The 24,587-nt window shown below is 56.2% G+C and overlaps 2 protein-coding genes across 9 annotated transcripts in view; one reads left to right on the top strand and one right to left on the bottom strand.

The window, feature by feature from the left end:
- Positions 1-15,080, top strand: part of MAP4 (microtubule associated protein 4) — a 197,531-nt gene extending 182,451 nt beyond the window's left edge. Inside the window, 6 exon segments of the mRNA XM_043587292.1 lie at positions 688-801; positions 2,755-2,847; positions 8,762-8,843; positions 10,439-10,551; positions 12,438-12,627; positions 12,754-15,080. Of these exon segments, the coding sequence (XP_043443227.1) occupies positions 688-801; positions 2,755-2,847; positions 8,762-8,843; positions 10,439-10,551; positions 12,438-12,627; positions 12,754-12,761 (600 nt within the window). The 3' untranslated portion in view covers positions 12,762-15,080.
- Positions 15,081-15,630: 550 nt separating this feature from the next.
- Positions 15,631-24,587, bottom strand: part of DHX30 (DExH-box helicase 30) — a 30,015-nt gene continuing 21,058 nt past the window's right edge. For all 8 annotated transcript variants that reach the window (XM_043587293.1, XM_043587297.1, XM_043587295.1 and 5 more), the window contains 16 exons: positions 23,683-23,984; positions 23,066-23,186; positions 22,187-22,336; positions 20,088-20,240; positions 18,938-19,774; positions 18,586-18,661; positions 18,395-18,499; positions 17,961-18,136; positions 17,502-17,708; positions 17,327-17,408; positions 17,057-17,250; positions 16,772-16,931; positions 16,485-16,642; positions 16,286-16,389; positions 16,066-16,205; positions 15,631-15,957 (listed from right to left, as the gene is read on the bottom strand). In XM_043587293.1, coding sequence (XP_043443228.1) covers positions 15,704-15,957; positions 16,066-16,205; positions 16,286-16,389; positions 16,485-16,642; positions 16,772-16,931; positions 17,057-17,250; positions 17,327-17,408; positions 17,502-17,708; positions 17,961-18,136; positions 18,395-18,499; positions 18,586-18,661; positions 18,938-19,774; positions 20,088-20,240; positions 22,187-22,336; positions 23,066-23,186; positions 23,683-23,984 — 3,219 coding nt within the window. In that variant the 3' untranslated portion in view covers positions 15,631-15,703. The remainder of the gene's footprint in view (positions 15,958-16,065; positions 16,206-16,285; positions 16,390-16,484; positions 16,643-16,771; positions 16,932-17,056; positions 17,251-17,326; positions 17,409-17,501; positions 17,709-17,960; positions 18,137-18,394; positions 18,500-18,585; positions 18,662-18,937; positions 19,775-20,087; positions 20,241-22,186; positions 22,337-23,065; positions 23,187-23,682; positions 23,985-24,587) is intronic.

Raw genomic sequence — 24,587 nt, 5'->3', positions numbered from 1 at the left:
TGTGATTCTCTAGCACTTAAGACACCACACCTCCCATTCAGGGTAGGATCCTTAAATTGCTTCAACCCCAGAGCCTTTAAAACATTGAACAGGGCCCAGAATGAGGCAGAATCCTGGTACTGTTGGAAGACACTGATGGCAAACTGGGATTAGTCTGGAATAAGGGCCTAAGAGTTGCTTTTGCTAAGAGGCTGTGGCTCTGGTGTACCCAGATGGTGTGACCATCCCCCCCTTCCTGTGCTCTTCTTACACTTTTGTTGGGCAAAAATTGCAGGAGGTCTTGGTGAGGAGTTGGGTGACTTGGCCTGGTGAGAGGTGTGACACTTCCCGTCATCAATAGTGGCTCCTGTGACTACAGCAGCTTGCTTGGGGCGAGGACATTTGAGTGGGGGAGCATTGTGGCTGGAAAACACACTCTCGGAAGAGAATCCCTAACTTAGCCCTCCTTCCCTCCTTCTCTCCGGGAATGGTGTCTCGATCTTGTCCTCGTGTCTCCAGACTATGGTCTGCAGCTCCTCCTTCTGGCTGGTTTGTCCCGGGAAACGGTTTGTTCCTAGGAGCAAGGGTGACCTGCTTCTGCTTGGTGGCCTGGCCTGGATTCGAGTCCCCTACAGCTTTCTTCCCTTCTTGGCATTTGGGCTCTTACCCTCTTGGTTTGAAATTTGCCCTCCCTTTATCTCCATCCAGGCCAAAATAGAGAAAAAAACAGAGGCAGCTGCTACAGCTCGAAAGCCTGAACCTAATGCAGTCACTAAAACAGCCGGTCCAATTGCGAGTGCGCAGAAACCACCTGCTGGGAAAGTGAGTTTTATTTAGACTTTTACCTCTTGAAGGTGAAAGATGATAAACTGTTTCTTCCAGCCTGAGTCACTTTCCCTTCTATCGCACTTTTTTCCTATCCTTAACCAGTTTCTACTTCGCCCCCGCATTCCCTCCTCTCTGTTTGATGACTCAGCCATCAGAAAAAAGTTTTGTATTAACCCTGACAGTTAACAGATTTGGGAGCCCATTACCCTTTGGGGAATATTTATTCAGCTGGACAAAATGGATCCAAAAATTTTCAGCCACTTCCTTCACACTGACCCTGATGTGAAACCCACCCATTTTGTGTGCAAACACACACACAGCACCCATGTTCTTCCTCAGTAAAACATGGGATTGGTTACTCTGCTGCGCCTGGAACCCTGGAGCCCTGGTGCTTGTAATTGAACTAGAAGGCCCCTTTCGTAACCTGCTGGTTATGGGATGGCTTTATTTGCCCTGGTTCCCCATGTCACCTCCTCACTGAAAGTTTAGGTGCTCGTTCCCACTGGAAGCCCGCTCAGCCTAGGGATTGCATACCACCGGCAGGGCACAGGTAAACAGAAACTCTAGGTTCTTTCCTCTTGCCTCCACACCCTGGAAGCAGGCCCCTCCTGCTTGCTGTGAGAACCTTCTTTTAGCTGTGGCAGGTAGGTCATCTGTCCATCCAGGGACTGCCAGAGAAGCTGTAACCTCCAGCCCTTAGGGACCAGGATGGACAGTCTCAGTGCAAGGAATTTGTACCTTCGGTGAGGCTTCTGGGTGACTCCTAGAGGCCCTGGAGGTCTCTGGTTCAGAGCAGGGTTTCACTGGGTAGTGGTTTGCTGACCAGTTATTCATCACTGACATTATAAAGAAGGCACGAATCAGTGAGGTATTTGGGCTGGAATCTCTCAGGGTGGATTTCTCTGTTCAGTGCAAAACTCTTCAGCTTGGGGCCTGCTTCATTTGTGAAGGGCTCTGAAGCAAAGGAAGGAAGGAAGCTGGCAACTGTTTCTCCTTGGGAAGGCTCAGAAAGAATTCTTTGTTCCAGCCCTTAGAGCCTGGGGCTTTGTGTGGCCGCATTCCAGGGAGAGCCATTCATAAACACGACAGTGTGCCTGTGCATCATTGCAGCCCTGCTTGGAGCCGGTTCTCTCTGCGCATGAAACTCACAGGGCACAGGACTGGGCATCTGGAGGATGGAAGAGGTGTTTTACTGTCGAGTTGAAAAAAAAGTCTAGACCAGAAGCTCACTCTGGTCCTGTGCTTTCTCGAGCCCCCAGACGCACGGGCTGCTACTTGTGGAGTGTGGAGCTGCTGAGGCTGTGGCCCGCGCTCCCCCTGGTGTCCGGATTCTGCATGGTGGCTCCAGCGGCCTCTGGCCCATCTGCATTTATAACTGAGCTATGCTGTCCCTTCCTTCCTGTAGCGTCAGATCTGTGCCCTGTGAGCCAGCTGCCCAGCACTTCTCTGAGCAGCCGTTGCCTCCCCGAGTGGGTCTGGCTGCTGCAGTTCCCAGCCTCAGATTTAAGGGAAGTGCCAAGCTTCAGCGAAGACCAGTCTGGATAAGCAGGATCCTTGCAGAGAGCAGTCCCAGGACACTGTGTCTCAGCTCTCAGGGAGAGCAGGTGGGAGCGGGGCCATGCCTGAGTGCGCATCCGGGGCCTGCAGCTGGCTGGGCCTTGTGCACCACGGCCCAGCCCCAAGGAGCAGTGATGAGGACCGTGGAGCCCTTTTGCGATATGTGCTTCTGTGCTCGTGTTGTTCGTTCACGTCTTCGCTCCCTGTCCTGCCACTTCAGATTCCTTCCCCTGTGCTTTTCCACAGCTGCTCTCCTGCAGGCGGGGGCGGAGTTGTAACGGCACCCTGTGTCAGTCATTGTGATCACGTGTGGACTCACTGCCTGCCCTGTGTTGGTTCTAACCAGCCCTCTCCCTTTGTGTTGTTTTTTTCTGTTCTCTAACACTCCAGGTCCAGATAGTCTCCAAAAAAGTGAGCTACAGCCATATTCAGTCCAAGTGTGGTTCCAAGGACAATATTAAGCATGTCCCTGGAGGTGGTAATGTAAGTATGAGCTCTGGACAGCTGGTGTCTGAGCCGTAGCCCCGGGGGCACCGGGGAGAGGGCTGCTTGCGCTCCCAGGACCACAGCAGCCTGGCTCGGGGCTTTCTTCCAGACACAGGCCAGCAAAGTGAGAGGAGGCTCAGTGCTCCTGTGTGTTAGGACCAGCTGTTTCTGGGGAACCCCTGACCAACACCCTGGTGATGCCCATTTGGCATCTTTTCTCATCTTCTCTTTCCCTTCTGCTCTCTTTCACCCACTTTCCCCTGTTCTGAGTCCTTCTTCCTCTTACTCCCTCAGCCCCTCCTTTTCTTTTTGTCCCCTTCCTCCTTCCATCCAGACAACCTTTTATCACGCTGCCCTTCTGTGCCAGCCCTACGCTCTGTGTTGGGGGCACAGTGACTCCAGCTAACAGGCCCTGGTCTAATGTTAGAGAACACCCTGTTCACCTTCCACGTGTCCTCGTGACAGTACTCAGGCAGGCGGGACCCCGGCATGCACCAGAGGTGTGTTATGGAGAGGCCACATGCAGCCTCTGCCTTCGTGGCTTCTCCCCTGCTTCTCTCCCCACCCCACAGTCAGGGACACTCACACTCACAGTCACACTCATCCTGCTCTGTCTCTCTCGGTTTCATTCAGTTCCTTCTCCTTACTGTCTTGAACTGGACTGAGTTCTGCTCTGCTCACCCTTTTCATTTTCGGCCTCTGTCCCTCCTGTCCCCTCAGTGGCCATGCCATCCTGCCTGTGGCTTACAAACACTCCCCAGCCCGGTGGTCGTATTGTGAGGAATCAGCCTCAGGTTAGCCCTGTCTTGCCCCACACAAGGCCCCTTCTTGCACCTCCTTCCCAGTCACTTCGCACCAGTGGCTCTTCTAACGTGGGTTGAAAGCGCACTCTTGACGTGGAGGTGGGGCGTACTCGGCCGGCCTGGTAGCTGGCCAGATGTTAGCCAGCCTGGTGTGCGATGAGCTGAAGTGGGTGAAGCGTTTAAAGACAGTATCTGGTTAAGGTGATAAAGATCCAGCTTATGAGGGCCCCAGGTAGGCACCGGCCTCAGCTTTTCCTTTCAGGCTTTTGACCTAGGTGAGAACAGGAGGTGAGCAGAGATTATGAAGGAACTGGTCATTGTGTGTGTGACACAGAAATACATTTGTGTATAGTGTGCAGTTGTATGTACAAGCTAGGAAAATAGACATGTATTTTTTTTTCAAAGTTTGTTTTGAGAGAATGCGGTAGAGAGCACACATGCACGAGTGGGGGAGGGGCAGAAAGAGAGGGAGAAAGAGGATCCCAAGCAGGCTTCGCACTGTCTGCACCGAGCCCAACTCAGGGCTCGATCTCCCGAACCATGAGATCACGACCTGAGACAAAACCAAGAGTTGGACGCTTAACAGACTGAGCCCCTGGGCGCCCCAAAATAGACATCATTTATCTATCACTTACTGTGGTCTTGGCACATTGCCTACATGTGACTTCCAAGATTTTTTTTTAAGCATTGTATTGTAGGAGGCTTCCTTAAGCAGCCTCTCATTCGGAAACCTGCCTGTGAGCAGTGTTTCCAGGTGGGGAGATGAAGGTAGACGGCCTTGACTGAGGGGCCATACTTGTTTCCCTCAGCCCCTCCATAAAGCCACCACAGATAGACACGCAGCTGAGAAAGAGTGGGCCCACTGGCACAGGTAGAACAGCGTCACACGTCACCCGCAGACCCCATCCCCTCCTGTATAGAAATTCTGAAGTTAGCACCCGGATGAGAGGCTGGAGCAGGGTCCCAGTTAGTGCTGCGCGGCGCCCCCGTGTACATACAAATGTCCCCTTTTTTGAGAGCCAGGAGGACATCAGGGCAGGGCACGTAGCAGATTTCCCCCCAGTTTAAAATTTTGTGACAGTTTTTCTTCCATTCCACCCCTGTGAGGGGGGATATGTGCGCGTCATGGGTTCTGAGGCCTGGGGGCACTGCCATCTCAACAGCCCGTACTGCTGTCCACAGCAGCCCCGCGGGTCCTCACCGGCCAGTGGGGCAGATTGCGGAAACGGCTGCAGCGAGGTTGAGGTACCGTGCTTGCCGGGGTTGGTGTGTGGGAAGAGGACCACGGAGACAGGCATGGCTTCTGCTAGCTGCCGGGCTTTGCCGGGGAGAGGACCTTTGAGAAACACGTCATAGGCCAGAGAAGCAGCACGTGGCTCCCTAAAGCTTTGAGTGGAGGCGAGTGGCCAGGGGAGGGAAGGAGGGGAGGATTGTTTGGCAGTTACTATGGATTCTCTACATACCAGCCCAAGAAGGCAGAGTGACATCTCAGAGGTGGTGGGTTAAGTGAGGGGGACACAGTTCAGCTTTTTAAAACGTTTAATCATAGGCATTTTTCAAATACATGCAAAAGTAGAAAAGAATCCTACAATGTACCCAGCTTCATTTATTATCCTTGTGGCCAATCATTTGTTTGTTTTAAATTTGATTTATTTATTCTGAGTGATTTCTACACCCAACTCACAACCCTGAGATCAAGAGTCACAGGCTCCACTGACTGAGCCAGCCAGGCGCCCCTCCTTGTAGCCAATCTTATCTTCTGTGTGTTCCCACCCTGATTATTTTGAAGCCAGTCCTAGATACATCATTCATCTGTAAATATTCCATTCATAACTTTAAGATAACTCTTTAATGTACGTGTGTAAAACCCCTACTGACACTCAGGATACAAGTAGGGACCATAAATTGTGGTTGGTTGATGCGTCTCTTGTCTCTTATAACCTTAGGTTTCTTTTACTCTACAGGCACCCTTCAGTTTTTGTTTGTAGCAGCATTTTATAAATGAGTAAACTAAGTGGTTTATCCTAGAATCTGGCTTCTGCTGCATATCCCTGTATTTTGATTTAATATACTCCTTTGTCTCTCCATATCTTTAAATTGATTCAGGTTTGATTTTTTTTTCTCCCCCAGCTCTTTGCAAGACTTTTATAGGTAGTGGTGGTGTTTCTGTCAGGAGGCATATTGTGTTTCACTGTCTGGTCCCCCCACCCGCCCCCACTCTCTGATGGCCGGTACCTAGACCCACGCGTTGAGTAGGGATATACTATGGTGAGGCTCGAGTTCTCCCATTCCTTCTTCATTTATTGGCTGGGATACATCCACAAAGCAGAATTTCCCTTGATCAACTATTCTTTACCTGAGAACCAGGCAGGAGGTAGAGAAGCGGTGGCTTCGGTCGCAGAACAGTCTCAGGAAATGTGCAGGCCCCAGGCCTTGGAGGGTGACCCCTGGAACCCCTCCCAGGTGTCTCAAGGGTGGCACAAGATGAGCCTGCCACCATTGCTGCAGGACACGTGTTGTCTTGGTCTCAGTAGCCGGCAGATGTTTGGTTGGGAAAAGTACTTCCCTGTGTCCCTGTTGGGAGAATTGTGGCCTTGTTGGAAATGTGAGGCAAAGTGGAGGCTGTTGTGTTGAGATGGTAATTGTACTTTGTAAATGATTACTGAACGTGGAAGCGGTCAGTGTCCTGCTGAATCTGATGTCCCTCCAAAGGGTGGAGTGAAGAAGAGGTGGAGTGAAGCCAGAGCCTTTGAAGAAGGTGACCTTTGAAGGGCTTTGAAGGATGGGGAGGAGAATGCAGTGGGCTTGCTTGGCTAGGGAATAGTATGAGCAGAGTTCTGGAAACAGTGAGGATGGCTCAGGCAGGCTGATGATTATGGGAAGTTACTCTGTGCCAGGCCTTGGGCTGCGAGTGGATGTAGAACGGTGCAGTAGACATCACATGTATCCTCTTGCAATACGATGGAACCCGTATTTCCTGACACTGGAGAAAGGAAGACGGGGTCCTAGAAGGTAGCCATTGAACGGCACTGTGATGAAACCCCACCAGAAGGGCATGACACCTGCCGGCAGGGCCCCGTGGGCCACCGCATGAAGGACCTGATTGTGGCGGAAAGCCAGGCTCTTCCACAGAACCAAGGAGCGCTGGGCCACTCGTGGGAACTGTGGTATTTTCATCCCAGAACCCAGTGCCCCTCTATAGATGACGTCCTTTCCTAATTTAAACACATGCCATCAGTTGTGGTAGCAAGATGTTTTTCCAAGGCTCCTGGGGGGCAGACCTAGATGAAAGTCCGTTGGCCACCTCAAAAGTAGGGGCAAGTGTAGAGGACACCCAGACAAGTCTCCATCCCCAATGGGATTCATTTGTGTAAAAGGCCATTCATCCTCTTGATTGCTCACCAAATGTGGACAGGATGGCAAATCTGTGAAAGGCCTCGTGGAGCCTGTAGTCGTGCACAGTCGCGGCAGATGTGGAGCTCCAGGCTACCGCGCTGGGCCCATCGCGCAAATGCCTAGTATCCTTAATAATGAGCAGAGCAGCCAAGACTGGGCCTCTTTCACGTATAAATCAGCAGAATTTTGTTGGCGGTGGGGTTTCTTGTTTTCACTTTTATTTGCATTTATTTTATGCAGAATTTACTCCTGGGCCGTAAGTTTTTGTTCCTTCAGTCTCTTCTGGGGTATCTTTTTTTTTTTTTTTTTTTTTTTTTCTGTGCAACTTCCTCTTCTGGTTTAGGAATAATCTGCTCTTTTCCAGTAAGGATCGTCTCTCACTGTGGCAATCTGACCATGAGCCCTGTTAAGTTCTACGCCACATCTTGGGGGCTTTGTCCACCTGGATGTGCAGTGACCAGAGGATCTACATCTAAACCCCTAAGTTCAGCAGTACTCTCTGCATTTTTAAGCGTGTGCAGTAAAATTACACACTCTCTTTGGGCCACTGACGCTGTGTCCAGCCCCGCTGTTAGGCTTGGGCACACCACTGTCTCCACCATTGTAGCAACAGAATGGCACACGTTGCTTTTGCAAAGTGCCATCATTCAGTTACTTTGTGGCATTTCAGATACATGCATTCTTGATGGCCTGGGCAGTGTTTCACGTGTGTTCTTAAATTGAACATGAAGAGTTGAACCTCTTGTGTGATTTTGTAGGGTTTTCTGGGTCAAGTAAATAGCGAACTGTTTTCAGAAATCACCTTCAGCCGCTCACGGGAAGAGCGTTGTTGTTGTTTTTAATGGGAATAGCCAGGGCTGGGAGGATATGGAGACAAACCACGTAAGCTCTCTGGTGGGGGTCCGTTGTCACATTCCTGGAAACCCGGCCTCGTGCTTCAGGAACCTTAAAACAGTCCCAACCTTTGGCCGGGTAACTGAAGGTCTGGGCATTTTGCTTGAGAGGTCATCAGAATTGCCATGACTTCTGTTCACAAAGTATTTATTGCTGCCAGAGTTTTAATGGCGAAAAATTAGAAAAAAAAACAAACAAAAAAAAAAACAAAAAAAACCAACCTTAAATGGTCCCTATCTGGCGTATGTTAGGTTTATATAAGATCTTACAGAATGGATTATGTGGCCCCTTCTTAACATTTCCCAACTTTTATGGGGAAAATGCTTATAACATGAATTAAACAGGAATACAAAATCATAGACACATACGTAGAAATCTGTGCTGTCAGCCATGAGGGGAAAATGCACTGAAACGAACTAAGAGGAAAACACCAAAACATCATTCCAGGTTATCTCTGGGCCAGGAGTTGATGGGTGAGATTTCAGGGGGAAGAAGAGGACATTTCAGGAGATGGGGGTCCAGAAAAACCGGAGAAGAGCTGCCTGGCAGGTGCCCGGACAGGGTGGGAACATTGTGGAGCGTGTGGGAACGTTGGTTCAGTCTGGCAGGAGGTGAGTTCAGAAGCTGCAGGGGCGGCAGGATGGATGAAGCGTTCGTTTAAGCACTTGGGGAGGTGAGCCTGACCTTGAGCAGACTGAGGTAGGGCCTTACACAGGGAGAGAAGAAACTTGAACGTGGAGATTGTCAAGGGAACACAGGTTTGGCCCTGAAATATATCCTCTCTCTGAGGCAATAATATTTTGTGGTTTATTTCTCAGGTTCAGATTCAGAATAAGAAGGTGGACATCTCTAAGGTCTCCTCCAAGTGTGGGTCCAAGGCTAACATCAAGCACAAACCTGGTGAGTGCAGTCCCCTGCTTCCCCCAGGGTGCCTGGGCCTCGCCTGGGCTGGGTCTCCCCGCTGTGCTTTTGTCATTCCATAAAGATTCCTGGAGGCCGGGCCCCCCCCATCCCCCCACCCGCCCCAGCCGGCGGAGGGGACAGTTCAGTGCAGTTCGGTGCCTGTCGGGAGGGGCGCCCCAGGCGCTAACCTCTTAGGTGCATCCGGAGGAGCGGGTGGTAAAGGCCGCTGTCCCCACGGGCATCACCACACCCCTATTAGCGCGCCGGGAGCCAGTGCTGGGGGCACCATTCGACTGCGGGCGGCGGATATTCCCAGGCAGTGACGCACCAGCTGTGAGCTCCTGCAGGACAGAGTCGTTGGGTAGCGCTGCCCAGGCCACGGGTGAGGGTCTTGCTGCTGGGGTGGTGTGACTTCCTCCTGGCGGCGTGCTCCCGCCTCCACTGTCATCCCCTACAGCCGCGTGTCCTGGTTCTGGGTGACAGTAGACCAGGGCTAGGGCACTTCCCCTGCAGCGGCAGGCACGTGGCTGGCAGATCTGGCTCCTTGGAGGTCAGGCGCCAGGGGCCACTTAAGGTGAAGGCAAGGAACTCTCGGCAGAATGTGTTCTGTTTAAAAGGGTCAGAACAGTTTGGCCCTTAACTCACCTCATCTCCCCCCTTTAATCTGGAAAATCCACTCTTGCGCGATGCCACCTTCCCCGGTGCCGCTGACTGACCCCGAGGCTGGGTGTTTTGGCGGTGGGGAGGGGTGGGCAGGAGTGTAGGACAGCTGGCCAACTTGGCACAAAGCCGGGTGCTCTGGTTTGTGACGCGGGCTGAGGAGACGGGCCTCCAGGGGGGTGGGCCTGGGAGAGCAGGGCAGCCCCACACCCTGTGGCCACACTGTGGCCGTGAGTCCTGAACCTCGCCCTTGTGCACTGGCTGCCCGAGCGCGCTGGGCCCCGGGGCTGGTCCGGTCCGTGCCTGTCCTTTCTCAGCTCGGTGCCGGGACTACTCCCACCTGTCCGCCTTTTCCTCCACGACAGAGAAGCCTCTTTCCATTTGCCTTCTCTTCACTACAGTGTGGCTCATGCAGCAGCACAGACAGACCCCGCTGCCACCCTACCTCTGGCCATCGCCAGCCTGGCGGTGACTTTGGGCAAGTCACTCCTCTTGTCCAGCACCCGCTCTGGCGGCTGTAAAACAAGGGTCCTGACCCTGCCGGTCAGGGCGTTCCTGCACTGCACGGAAGCGGGCGCCCTGCGCCACCCCGTCAGGGGGTCGTCATGACGTTGGCTAGAGAACCCGAAGCAGACACCATCTCGGCGCCTTTAGAGGCTTGGCTGGAGGCTGTGCTGCGGGCCTGCGGTGGTGCTGAGGGTGCCTTTCTTCTCTGTGGAGGTGTTGCCGCTGGCCGGATGCAGACTGTCAGCCCAACTTTGAGAAGACTAGCCCTGTTTGACAAACATGTCCACTGTCCTTTCCTCCTCCTCTGTGCTCAGAGCCACGTTCCCCATTTCTGTATTGGGCACATAGCCAGTCCTCGGCCCAGCTAGGATTCCTGGTCCCACCGCCTGGCTTTGCCTATGTGACCGGTTGTATTTTGGTACCAGGTGGAGGAGATGTCAAGATTGAAAGTCAAAAGTTGAACTTCAAGGAGAAGGCCCAGGCGAAGGTGGGATCCCTCGATAATGTGGGACACCTGCCTGCAGGAGGTGCCGTGAAGGTAGTGAGTGGGTCACCAGGGGGACACGGCTTGGGCCGGGTGGGAGGGGTTATGCAGCCGGAGTCTGGGTCCCAGGTACTGGGCGCCTGTCACCGCCCCTCAGTATCTTCAGGAGTCTTGTGTCACCCACACCATTGTGTTTTCCCAGTGTCCTTCATCAGTCCTGAGTGAAGCAGGAGAGGTAAAGAGGCCCCAACCCAGCTGCCTCTCACCTGTCCAGTTGGAGACAGAACCTCTCCTAACAGCCATGGCCCTCCTTACTTTTTGAGCCCATCTCAGCCATTTCCAAGGGGACTATGGGCTGGGGCACAGACTCCCACAAAGCACGGTTCTCCCCAGCTACCTCATGAGGGGGTCCAGGCTCCATGCCGGGCTCCATTCTGGGCCTGCTGGGAGCAGGATGCCACATTTGCAACTCCTGGTGACACCTGCCTCTAGAGGGACTGCCATGGCCAGGGCTCAGGTGGGCAGGACTTCCCATCCTCTGGACTGGCTGGGCCTCTCCTCCCTTCCCTCCCTGTCTCCTTCCCTCCCTCCCTCCTTCCACGGCACTGTGAGACCTTTGTGTGCCAAGATGTTGTCTGTCCTTCGTTCTGTGTTGGGCGGTTGGGGGGGGACACAGGGGGCGGCACCTTGCAGGCTTCTGTGCATGACCACAGCTGCAGCTGCTCAGGGGAAGGTGAGCCAGGGAGAGGGACACAAGAGCAGCGGCTGGGGCCTTCGCTTCTACATCTGATGCCTAGCCCAGCCTCTGTCCCCTCTTCCCTCCTTCCCTCGGTGCTCCGGTTCAAGGCCTGACTGGCTTCTGTGAATGTGTGGGGTCCTGGCTCTGTCACAGGCTCCCAGTCCACGCCTCCATACCTTTGAGGAGCCACTCCCCAGTCTGTCCTCCGGGGGCCCCAACTCGGATGTAGTCGCTAGTCCAAAGCCACATGGCAAGTACATGTAGACCAGGGTTTACACCTGCACCTTTCTGACCCCACGTCTTAAGTTCTTTTTTTTATTCACATCATCTCCCTTAATTATTTCTGGAATTGTCTTTCTGATACAGAGGCCCGTCTCCTTCACTGTTCTGATTAGAAACCACTGTAGAGTCTTCCATTGCCACCTTTTGGGTGTTCCGGGGCACGGGTGGCCTCCCACTGGCCTCCCCTCTTCTGTCCACCCCATCCTCCTCCCGCAAAGCCCTGCAGGCCCCGAAGTCTCCCTGGTCCCCCCTCCCTGGACCCCTTCCTCCCTCCTCTGTGTCCCCAGGCTCCGGAAGGGTGCCCCACACAGAAGAGGTCTCGGTGTCTGGGGAGGGGTAGATGAGCAGGCAGGGCTCATGAGTTCCCAAGAGAGCCCCTTTAGCACCCGCTCTCTGGTGGGTGTGGTCTGGGACTCATCGGTCCGGTCCGAGGTGGTGAGCTGCACCCCTTGGGAACTGACTCCCAGCTCCCAGAGCTCCTTAACTGGCCTGCAGCACACCTGCTTCCCGACCGATTCCAGACCCGCTATCTAGAGAGCGTTCCCAGGGTTTTTGCCAGTGATGTCACGGCTGTTTGGTGTCGGCCTTGCTGAGAAGCCCGCACCTCTCCCCTCAGAAAGACCGCATGAAACCGTGCACTCCACAGAGGAGCCCCCCAGGGTGTGTCACTAGCCAGGCTGCTGCTGGGCCCGAGGCTGTGTTCTTGCCCTACACTGGCCGCCCAAGCCAGGGGTCCTCTCACAGGCAGAGTAGGGGTGGGGAGTACCTGGTTTAGAGTCTCCAGATGACTGTGTCTAAATCCAGTGGCCGGGGAGGGGTGGCGGGTGGGCAGGGAGGGGCTGTGTGTAAAACCCACCATCACCCATCCCACCTCCTCCCCGACTGACCCTACACTGTCTCCCCCACTGTTTCATTGTAGACTGAGGGCGGTGGCAGCGAGGCCCCTCCGTGTCCGGGCCCCCCCGCTGGGGAGGAGCTGGCCAGCCCTGAGGCAGCGCCCGAAGCTGGCGCCCCCACTTCAGCCAGTGGCCTCAGTGGCCACCCCACCCTGGCAGGGGGTGGTGACCAAAGGGAGGCCCAGACCTTGGACAGCCAGATCCAGGAGACAAGTAAGTGGCTGGGCTTGGCCTGAGGGCCAGCCGGGGGCCCTGCCACTGTTTGCAAATTGAAACTCCTTTTTTTTTTTTGACTAGAGTATGGCCTAAATTTTAACCAAGCAACCTTTTATTTTCCAGGCATCTAATGATGACATTCTGGTCTCGTCTTCCGTCCCCTGTGTTCCTCCTCTTGTGTCCCTTGTTCCCCCCTCCCTTCCCTCCTCCCGTGTCACTGCAGATTGAGACCTACAGGCTGACGTTCCGGGCAAACGCCAGGGCCCGCACCGACCATGGGGCTGACATTGTCTCCCGCCCCCCCCACTTCCCTGGCGGCCCCAGCTCAGGCACCCGGGCCCTTGGCTCCCTCACCCGGGCTGCTCTATAGACCCCACACGGCTTGGGTGCTGGGCAGTCCTCTGGGCCCCCGCCCCATCCCCCTGCCTTGCTTGCCCATGGCAGTAGGCCCGCCCCCAGACCTCCTCCAGTCCCTGCCCTGGGCCCAGCTCCTTGCTTCCTTCCTGTCCCATCATTGCTCACTGCTCCGTAGACGAGGTTGGGAGGTGAATGGGATGGGGAGGCCAACTTGGGATCTTGTGGGATCTAGGAGGGGGGGATCCAGATTCCAACCTCGTCTTTGGGTTTTTCGGACCAAACCCAAGAGAAACTGACATACGCGCCCTCCTCGCCGGGTCCACCTGGAGGGAAGAGTGGAAGTGGATGGCCACGTGGTGGCAGGGTGCTGCCCCCATCCCCTGGAGCCCACTAAGCCACCGCCTCTCTCCTTGACCCCAGAGTGGTGCCCACCACGCAGGTGGGGCCAGGTGCCTCTTGCTGCCCTGCCCCAAGTTAGTTAGGGGTTGGTTCTGCCTGTCCCCGCTGCTTCCTGTACCTGCCTAGCTGCTGCCACACTTCCCTTTCTCTTGTTTTATCCTTTTTTTTTTTAATAACCTAAAAACTGGTAGAGGAGTTTTGCAGGTTGAAGCCATGTCTAAATGAAAGTTCTCAGTAGGTGTTAAAGGAAATGGGGAGGGGACATCCTTAAGCCTCCAGCCGGGAGGTCAGGCATCGGGGGCTGCCTTGGCCTGGGCAGCTTGGGGCCCCAGAGTGTGTGGGCAGGGCGGGTGAGATGCAGGGGCTGTGGCCTGGTGAGCATAGGGCACACTAGGGGCTGGTCAGAGCGTGGACTGGTTGTTCTGGTATTTTGTGTGTATGCTGCTTTTCTTTTCTAACCAAGAGGCTGGTTTTGGTATCTCTATCTGTCTCATTCCCTGGGATCTAGTGGGAGATATAAGCTCGGGGCTGGAGAAATAGGGAAGGGCTGTGGAGGTCAAAGTTCTCCAGGCTTGCAGGCCTAGGACACTAGAGCCCTCAGTGACTGGGGTGCCCCAGATGTCCAGAACTCATGTGGATGATGGGGAATCAGGTATGGAAATTTAAAAATAAAAGCATGAGGCAGGCCACCTCCCTTCCCTTACAGCCTGACTGGAGAGTGGGGAGAGGCAAGGCCAGCCTGTGGAGGGGTGTCCCAGCCAGGGCCGGTCTTGGGATGGCTGCAATGATGAGAAATCCCGGGAATTGTATTGACACGGAAGATTCTTATTGCACTTGTATTTTTTTTTTTTTTTTTTTTTGTATTAAAGTTTGCATGGTTTCTAATAAAGGATTAAAATGTAACAGTTTGTAGTGAAATGGCCGGGGAGTCTCCCAGGGCTTCTCCTCCGGAAGAGCATTTTCTGCAGTGCAGACTTGCCCCGAGGAGGTGGCCACAGACTCGGCCCCTCGTCTTCCCCGCTGCTGCTCCCGGTGACCCTTGGAGCTGAGAAGGTAGGGGCTCTTGACTTAGGTTCAGATTTGATCTCCGTGTAGAGGGAGGGCATCTGGGCCAGCAGGTCCTCCCACTTCTGAGGTAGCATTTTCCTTGGGGAGGTTTGACGCCACATCCCCAGCTCCCCAAGCACATACCGTGGGGGGGGCCTGTGGAGAAAGTGTTCCCCGAGCCAAAGACAAGAATGCTTTGTGCCAAGGACATTGGGGCACCCGTTTTGTCAGCAGGAGGAAGCGGCAGAATGAAGTAGTAGACAGTGCAGGGCCCGAAGGTACCTGTGCCCTTTGTGTTAGTTCCAGGCCCACACGGATGCTGAGGTTGACAACTGGCTCTGGGTCCACAGGTAGGGGTAGGAGAGGTGACCCTAGTAGAGCGCTCTCTAGGTGGGCTGGAGTGGTCGTTTTTCTGAGGGGTGGTCTTGTCCCAGCTCCCTTGAAGTGTCCCCCAAGCCAGAGAAGCGGAGAAGGCTGCCCTGACAGCTGGGGACCAGAGGCCCCTGTGAGCTGTTACTACCTGCAGCCGTTTGGGGGTGTGACATTTCTGTACTTCCGGTTTGCTTATGGCTCAGCTATTGCCTGTGTCAATCTGTGATTCCGTTGTACCGATTTCAAGAGTAAATAAAGCTCGTGATGTCCCACCACGCAGGCCCTGTATCTTCTGTGTGTCCTCGTTGGTCTCCGCTAGCCCGTCGCCTTGTATCGGGAGACTGATGTGTGCACCGTGCAGTCTTGACGACCGTAGCCTCTCATCTGTGAATTTGTGGATGCGACCAAGGGGAAGTCCCAGCTTGTGGCAGGGCTGCCACACAACCCGAGGCCCCTTGAGGGTTAAGGTTCAGGTGCCCTTAGCTGCCTGAGGAACTTCTCTCCCAATTCTGCTTGGGGCTGGGAGGTGGCAGCCAGATTCCACGAGGACACGCGCTGTGCACGTACCACTGGCCCGGAGAGGGAGACGTGAGTCAGTGCATGCTCAACACCTGCTGTCCCAACCCGCAAAGGCAGGGATGGTGCAGAGAGGCTGCCTGCCACGTGGGCGCGGAAGCAACTGTAGGACCAGGTAGGCCCCTGGGACGCAGGCCCCACACCAGCTAAGCCCCTCCCTCCCGTGACCTCAGCCTCGCAATAAGCGGGAGTTTGGGAAGCGGGGGATGCTGGGGCCCTGAGAGAGGAGCCCCCAGCGGAGAGCAATGCTCACAAGGGATAAATAGAACTTTATTTTAAATAAACATTTGCACTCTGTACACAGCCCCAGCAGACACGGGGCTCAGTCATCGGCTGTCTTGCGCACGTCAAAGCTGCCACAGGGCCCACGCAACAGCTCCGCCAGCAGGGCGAGCAGCTGCCCGTGCTCCTGCTGCACGCCGGGCGGGAGTGCGGCCAGCTCACTGCGCAGGCTCCGCTCCACCATGCGGCCCAGGGCCCGGCGCAGCTCCCTCAGCAGCCGCACGGTGCGGGAATCCCCCTCCAGCCTCAGCAGGTCACTGTCACTCAGGGAGATGGTGGCCCGGCGCCCATCATCTGGGGGAGGGAGGAGGCGGCAGAGGGCTAGGGTGAGGCCAGGCCCCGGTGGATACAGACCGGCCCGAGCCGCAACGGGGGTGGGAGTGGGGGTGTGCCGGCACCCACCACGTATGTGGACGTCCCCGTCTGTCAGCAGCAGCACGGCCAGCGGGTGCACCTGGGAGGAGTCCCGGACGAAGACGCTGCCATTGGACTTGACGGCCATGAAGTACGTCAGCCATCGGCTCCGGAGCCGCGTGGCCTCCCTGAGGAACACAGGGCTGGGTGAGGCTGCCCTCCTAGGGAGCACGCCCACTGCTCCTCCCCTGCCCTGCCTGCCTCCCACCTGTTGATGGTCGACTTATGCAGCAAGATGTTGCCTGATTTGGTCCTGTATGTGACGCTGTTGGGCTTGAACTTGCCCTGCCGGGTCACCTTGCCCTGCCTCACCTGCAAGGATGAAAGAAAAGACAGACCAGCTGAGCAAGAAGCCGCGGATGAATCCGCGGAGGCCGAGGCCCCCCGGGCCCGCCCCGAGGCAGCACCTGGATGAGGTTGGGGTAGAGGCCGGCCATCAGTACGCCCTTCACCAGCTCCTCCTCCTCACTGTACTCGTTGCACTGGGCAGAAGCCAGGGTGCAGTCCGAGGGCTTTCCCACCAGGAAAGCCTCATAAATGTTCTCTGAGAACTGCTTGATGAGTCCTGGGGAGTTGGGGGCGGGTGAGCCTGCGGCCCCCGAAGCCACGAGGCTGGGGGACGACACGCTCCGCGGTGCCTCAGCCAGGGGGGTGTGGGCCGGGAGGGGCTAGAGACGGGGTGAAGCCCACTGACCGTGGATGAAGCGCAGGCTGGGTGCGTACAGCAGGTTCTCCTCCAGGTAGTTCTCCCGGGAGCTGCGGTCCTGCCAGCGCAGCACCTCCTCCCAGCCGGCCACGGCCCGCACGAAGGCCAGGTGGTCGCTGCCACTGTCGTGGCTCAACAGCGCCTTCACCTGGGAGGCAGCGGGAGGGCGTGCCGGGGTCACAGGGGGAGGGCTGGCGGTGGCCGCCTCGGGACAGAAGGTGGGGGTGGGCCGAGAGGAGGAGCAAAGGGCCACGGGACGGGGCTGGGTCTGACCTTGTCCACCTCCGCCCGGTTCTGCAGGCTACTGCTGAAGGGGTCCCGGGTGAGGCAGGAAACGACCACCAGCAGCGGGTGCAGGCAGCGGAAGATGGCAGCCAGCACTATGGCCTTGGCCAGCCGGGGGTCGGTGGAGATATGGGCCAGGCGCTGCCCCAGGGTGGTCAGGTACTCCCGCTGGTCCAGCACTCCTGCAACAGTTTGGCATCAGGATCGCCTGTGAGAGCCATGCCGTGACCCCCGCCGGGCTGGCCCCGCCACACTCACCGATCTCCTGGAGCAAGATCACGGCCTCATCCACTGCCTTAATGTTCGGACTGTCCACAGCCTTGGAAAGGAATTCCACTGCCTGCAGCAAGAACCGGCCAGAGCCTGCCATGAGCCCGAGTCCCGTCCACGCCTGACCACGTCCAGCCCATGCCCAGCCCCGCCTCTGGCGCACCGTCTTCTCGGGCATGTGGATTTTGGCTTGTAGCACCAGGTTCTCAAGGGGCGTGCGCAGAATCTCCGGCACTTGGAAAGGGACCATTTTCTCCAGCCGGCTCCGTGGGAATAGGTGGTAGGCAAAGCCTGACTGGCAGCGGCCTGCCCGGCCCCGGCGCTGGATCACATTGGCTCGTGACACCCACACAGTCTCCAGGCAGGACACCTGGGGGAGGGGGTGGGTGAGCGGCGACACAGATGCCAACGCGCCTTCCTCAGTGCTCCCCCACGTCTGGCCTTCACCTCACTTAACCCGTCAATGCCCCCCCCCCCCCCCCCAACAGGGACACCAAGAGCCCATGAGTGTGGCTTCTTCCAGACACACAGGGCAGCTCCAAGGCCCATCTGGGCTGGGGGCCACCTCGGAACTTGTCGTTCTTCCCCCAGGGGCTGGCTAGGCCCAGGAGATGGATGCCACCTTGGTCTTCAGGTCATAGCGTTCCTCCTTGTGCAGACCGCTGTCCACCACGTGCACAATGTCATTGACTGTAATTGAGGTCTCCGCGATATTGGTGGCCAAGACGATCTTGCGCACCCCGACTGGCGGCTGCTGAAATATGGCCTTCTGGTCCATCATGGGGATGTTGGAGTGCACTGGTGGGCAGCAAGAACACGCTGGTTATGGGCACTGCTCCTGCTCCCTGTGATGAGGGCACAGGGCAAGGATTTCGACCCCATTTTGATGAAACTGAGGCCCAGATCAAGAATACGCCCAGTAAAAGTAGAAAAACCAACAAAATTAGGGCAGCCTGGTCAGAAACCCAGGCCCCTCGAGTCCCAGCTGGGTTAGTCCCCAGGACAGAGGGCAAGACTGGTGTGTGAGGGCAGAAGGCCTCACATGCATGCTCTCACCTGGCAGGATCAGGTACTTGCTCTCGTGCATGCCCAGGGCCTCCTGGAGGCGTTGCTGCACTCCTTTGATCTCCTGCCACCCAGGCAGGAAGCAGAGGATCCCACCTGTAAAGGGGCCCTGCAGGCATGAGCTGTCACTCTCCGGCAGGTGGAGGTCAGGGTGGGGCCAGGGCAGAGGGGAAAGCACCCACCTGGTTCCCCTCGGGCATCAATGTGCAGAACCAGGTCCGTCACGAGGTCCAAGTCAAGTGCACATTCATCCTCAGACTAGGTTGGGGGAAGACAGGCCACAGTCACAGCCCCAGGGAAGGACACAGTCACTCTGTGACTCAGTGAGGCCCAGGCACTCAACCTGTCACCTCCAACCCTCACCACACCCTTGCCCAGAAGCCCCCCTCCTGCCGCCCCCCCAATCATTTCATTTCTATCAAGGAAACAAGCTCGGGAGCATTAACTCACCCTAGGCCACCAAGCCACAGGGACAGGGAGGAGGGGAATCCAGAGGGAAGGCCGGGGAGGGCTGGGGCAGGCACGTCCCCTCACCTCGTGGTGCCGGTGCCGGTGCGGGTACTGGTGCTTGCCCAGCTTGGCCAGAATGTCCTCCAGGTAGTGCTCCTTGACGGGGTACATGAAGCCTGGCACCTTGATGACAGGGCAGCCACCAAAGTAGCGGGAGAAGCGCTCGTTATCGCCCGTGGCGCTCATGAGCACCAGCCGCAGGGCCGGGTTGAGCCGCTGCAGGCCCTTGAGCAAAATAAGCAGGAAGTCTGTATTCACGTCCCGCTCATGGACCTCGTCCACGATGACATGGCTCACGCCCTCCAGGCTGGGGTTGCTCTGCAGCTTCCGCAGCAGAATGCCCACGGTGCAGAAGAGCAAGGCCCCGCCTCGGGCCGGGGGCTTGCTTTCCAACCGCACCTGGAAGCCCACGTTCCGGCGCAGAGAGGGGCCCAGTTCGTGGCTGACCCGCTGTGCCACCGACACAGCGGAGATGCGGCGCGGCTGGGTGATGATCACATTGCAGCGGGCACCACGGCCCTCGGTCACATAGCGCTCTAGCAGCAGCTGGGGGATGCGTGTGGTCTTTCCACAGCCCGTGTCCCCAGAGATGACCACCACCGGGTGCTGCTCAATGGCATTGAGGATTGTGTCCCGATGTGGGTCCACAGGGAGCTGGGGGGCCTCCTGCCAGACTGGCCCTCGCCGCCGCCACAGCTCCAGCAAGTTCTGGCTCAGACGGACCTCCTCTGCTTCTGACAGGGGCACGTAGGGCTTGCCTGTGATAGGGTCACTCAGGGGCCCCGAGTCCTTGCCCAAGGGCAAGACGTCATCACTCTGCAGCCGGAGTTCTGGGGTGATCCACGAACTATCCACAGGGTACTGCAGGATGGGAGAAGCAAGCAAAATGGTGAGACAGATACCTTCTTCCTCATTCACTCACAAGCCCTGCCACACAATTCACCTGGGCCAGATGCCATGGCCCAGCCCGCTGGCCGGCAAACTCAGTACACGACTGCCCAAGGACTCTCGTGGGCAGGACTGGGCTACTCAGGGCATGGGTGCTCCCACACTCCAACCTCCTCAGGGAAAACGGGGAGTCACTCCTGCCGGTTGCAGGTAGAGACTCAGTGCAGGGAAGACTGAGGTGGGGGTGGGGGGCGGGTTGCAGAAGGGGTTCTCCTGGTTCTCTTACATGGTTCAGGAAGGTTTCTATCTTGCGGAGGATGGGCTCAGGCACCTGGATGGTACACGGCCGGCGCTGGGTCTCACCCAGCTCACGCAAGGAGGCCAGGTTATACATGGCGTGGGTGAGCGGCTCGTTGTTGCGGTCCACCAGGCCCAGGCTCTGCAGAGGGGGAAGGGGGGACACTACAGGTTGATCTATGCCCCTGCCTCTCCAGAACGGGCCCAAACAGGCTCAGAAGCTTGAGAGAAATTGTGCAGAGCAACCTCTTTCCTAAGAGATTTTGCTTTAAAGTGGATGTTGTGCAGAAAAGAGGAATTCCAGGAAAATGTAACTCTTCACCCCTGCCCCAAAACTAGTAAAAATCAATTCAAGAAAAGTAAGACTGGACCTGCCCGAGAGGAATACCCCTCAGAAAGTTCTCCTTGAGCATCCAGGGGCCCCACAACAGCGCAATCTCACCTCTATGAATTCCCAACATGGACATCTCAGCCAGGCAGGCCAGGCCCTTAATGACCCCATCACGACCTCACGAGCACCCTCTGTGTTCACTGCCTCCAAAGCACACCCCACACCCCCGCGACCTTTCCATTCCAGCTGCCGCCCCACCCCATCTCCACAACACCCTTTCTATCTGTGACCCCTTTACATGAATGTACACAGAATTTCTTGGAAATGTCTACTCATACAATTCAATAAACACTGCATCTTATTTTCCTACATGTCCAAAGCCACCTCATCAGACATAAAACAAGGCATCCCAACACTTCAGGCAAGTGTGCAAAACCAGTCTTTTTCCCTAGTCTCGTGTTCCTGTCACCTGTAACACCAGGATTCTACTCGCCCTCTGAAGCTCAGATCAAATACTCCCTCCTTCAAGCCTGCCCCCACAGGGCCTGATCCCTTTCCTCTGGCCTCCCGTCAGGTCTCAAAAACAAGGATCTAGTCCCTGGACCAACTCGGCCACCTCACTCCAGGAAAGGCCTGAGAGTTTACCTGTGGCCTCTGACAAGCGGCCAGCAGCGGGAGCACCACTGCCAACTGGGAGCCGGCTCCTTTCCGAGACAGGGCTGTCCCATGCCGAGAGCCTCCTGATCCTCAGTACCTGTGTCTGTCAAGTTAAAATTCAGACCTCTGCAAAGTTCTACCGATTAGCCCCGGTTTGGTCTCCTGAGCCACAGGCATCTGTATCTCTCCCTCTCCTATTCTCTGGGCTCTCGTTCAAAAACGGGGTTCCCAGAGCCGAACACACACCAACGGTATATCTGACCAGAGCAGAGCAGGCCCTCCTTGCTCTCTTCCTCTGCAAACTAAACCTGTACTGGGGCACCTGGTGGCTCAGTCGGTTAAGCGTCCAAATGCAGCTCAGGTCATGATCTCGCGGTTCGGGAGTTCAAGCCCCACGTCAGGCTCTGTGCTGACAGCTCAGAGCCTGGAGCCTGCTTCAGATTCTGTGTCTCCCGCTCTCTCTGCCCCTCCCCCACTCATGCTCTGTCTCTCTCAAAAATAAACATTTTTTAAAAATTAAAAACAAAAACAAAAAAACCTAAACCTGTACTGATGTGGGTTCAGATCCCCCACTTCTCCAGCAGGCACGGTAGCGATGGCTCCCACTGCTGGGCACAGCTGGCCTCCGAGGCCTCTCCAAGGGAACTGCCCACTGGAGGCCCCACTGTGCACACCTTGGGGTTAAATGAATCTCCAATCTCCATCCCACATAAACATCTTATTACTCATTTCGCCCACAAAGCCCAGATAACTAAGATCTCTCTAGACGCCAAGCCTGCCGCTCGGCACAGCACCATTCCTCCTGCTTTTTGCTGTTCACAGCAACAGGCATGTCCCCTGCCGGCTTCACCCGGCTTTGGGCAACAACACCAAAAAGGCTGAGCTCGCAGGCAAAGCACCTTCTGAGAGAGTGAGGGATTCCTAGAAACAGCAGTCATGTGGTCAGAGAAGCAAGGCTCGGACACCAGATACTATTGTGCTCAGGCTTTCAAAGGCCTAGTGTGGTGGGTTTCATTTCCTGGAGACTTGGGCCAATTTGCCAAGGGTAGGGGAGCTCTAAGATCTCCCATGCCTCACACCACGGACCCGCCTGGACTCACCTTCAGTTTCTTGCAGGCCAGGGCTGCTGCCTTATTCTCAGCCTCCGCTTTGCGGCGCCCTTTGGCGACAAAGGTCATAGGACAGGGCCAAAGCAGAGTGAGGGTAGACAGCTTGGTCTTGGTGCCCACGGTATGAAACTGCATGAGGTTCTACGCGGAAGGCAAGAGAGATGATTATGGAAAGACAGAGAATGCATCCTCAGAATGCCAAGGAACCCAGTCATGGAATTAACCCCCATCTTAGCAGGTGCCAAACATCAGCCACGCGAGATGGGCCAATGTACAGGCAGGAGGAAGCCCCTCTAGGGCTGCAGATCCCTAGGCCTGGGCTGGCTTCTCTGGCCATCCTATGGTTTCAGAGAAGAAGACAGCCTCTGGACAATGCCGCCACCCACCCTCCTAGCCTAGTGTGCTCTCAGCACCTTTGAAGACAACAGGGAGGGTGGCAGCTGTGGGGTGAGCAGTCGGCATGAGCCAGAACCAGGCACATCCTGGGGGTGCGTGAAGGCCTTACCCCTGGAGGGAAGCTGTGCTTACTGAAGCCCTGAGCCCGGCCACAGAGATGAAATTCATGCCTCGGCAAGACAGCGCCACACACACCCCACTCCTCCCAGCCACCCTGGACCAAGCTTGGGTCTCCGGCTCCTGCGGCACCAGCCCACCCGGAGCTCCTACACCGATGTCTATTCCATCCTGGCTGCTTCACACTCCTCACAGGCCAAGAACCCCAGACCCCTGACTGGCCTAGGTACGGGCTGAAGGTACAGGTATCCTCCACCATCACACATGCCTGTAGCTTCCCTCCGACCTGGCCCCGGGGAAAAGCACACGCAACCAAGCCAGCTCCCCACCCCACACACTCCAGGATACCCAACTCACCTTAGCTGTGGAGGACGATGTTGCTATCTGAATCACTTTGGCCAGAAGGTTCTTGGGAAGTGGAAACTGGGTCAGAGCCCTAATAGCACTGTCGTCGTCTGTCATTTCAAAGGAACCCCCCTGGGAGGACCAAAAGTTTAGGTGAAAAAGCTCTATCTCTTCCCAGGCCAATTTCCCCTCAGGCTCTGAGGCCCACGGGGGTAGGACACTGCAGCGGTGCAACAGGCAGCAAGGAGGCATGGAAAAGATGGCAGGCCAGGCATCTTCGCTCAGCATGTGATCCTCTCAGAAACACAGCATGACTGACGCTCCCTCAGTTTCCCCAAATGGATAATTGAGGACAGGGGGCAGGGGCCCAGGGGCAGAGTAGTGGCTGGGACTTGGAGGGACCCAAGTGTGAGCTGGACGGAGGGTCCACGCTGCCGTTTTGCGTGAGCCCAGCCACGCCGTACAAGACTGCTTTCCCCAGGAACGGCAGATGTACCAATGAACAATGGGACTCACAGGCTGAGGTGTAGCGGGGGCCCTCCCATCTCCGAGAAGGCTCCCAGGGAACATCTCCCATCCCCATGTCAAGGCGCAGCCAGCTTCCCTGCATCCCCCACGTGCAGCTCTACCTCGAGTCCCTGAGTGGGGTGTGGGAGTCCTGCTGGGCCATGGACAGGAAGTCGGTGACATCAATGGTCCCCTCTTCTAGCTCTTCCTCCTCATCCTCCTCTTCCTCCCGGCCCAAGGAGCGGGACAGGCCCCCAGGTCCCCCTGGCCGGATGCTCTCGGGATTCAGCTGCCGCCAGGAAGTAGGTGGCATGGTGGGTTCTGGGCGCCACCAGCTGTCAGCCGGAGAGCCAAAGCGATCGGCTAGCACACGATATTTGGCTGCATCAAACAGCTCGTTTCGGGGACCCAGCAGGCCCCAGCCCTGAGGGGTGGGGGCAAAAGGCATGTTGTGAGGGTCCATTCTCACACCTCAGTCCGCCCAGAACCTGCTCCCTTACACTAAAAGTCCCCTATGCAGGAGCCAAGCCCCTTTGTACCTGTCTGCCTGTTTCAGCCCCAGGTCCAGGACTAGACATCAAGAGAGCCCTTAACATGTCCAGCACTGAGGGTGCCTGGGTGGCTCAGTCAGTTAAGCATCTGACTCTTGGTTTCAGCTCAGGTCATGATCTCATAGTTCATGTGTTTGAGCCCCCATGCCGGGCTCTGTGCCAACAGTGCAGAACCTGCTTGAAATTCTCTCTCTCCCTCTCTGACTATCCTCCACTTGTTCTCTCAAAATAAATACACACACTTAAAAAAAAAAAAAAAAAAAAAGTCTAGCTCTGAAGGGGTGCCTGAGTGGCTTAGCTGATTCAGCACCCAATGACTTGATTTTGGCTCAGGTCAAATCAAAATCTCATGGTTTGGGAATCCGAGCCTTGAGTCAAACTCTATGCTATCAGAGCCGAGCCTGTTTGGGATTCTGTCTCTCCCTCTCTCTGCACCCCCCCTTCCCTTAAGATAAACAAACAAGTCTAGCTCTGAC

This window comes from Prionailurus bengalensis, chromosome A2 (genome assembly GCF_016509475.1).
Source record: "Prionailurus bengalensis isolate Pbe53 chromosome A2, Fcat_Pben_1.1_paternal_pri, whole genome shotgun sequence".
NCBI lineage: Eukaryota > Metazoa > Chordata > Mammalia > Carnivora > Felidae > Prionailurus > Prionailurus bengalensis.
This window is presented reverse-complemented; position numbering and strand designations above follow the sequence as displayed.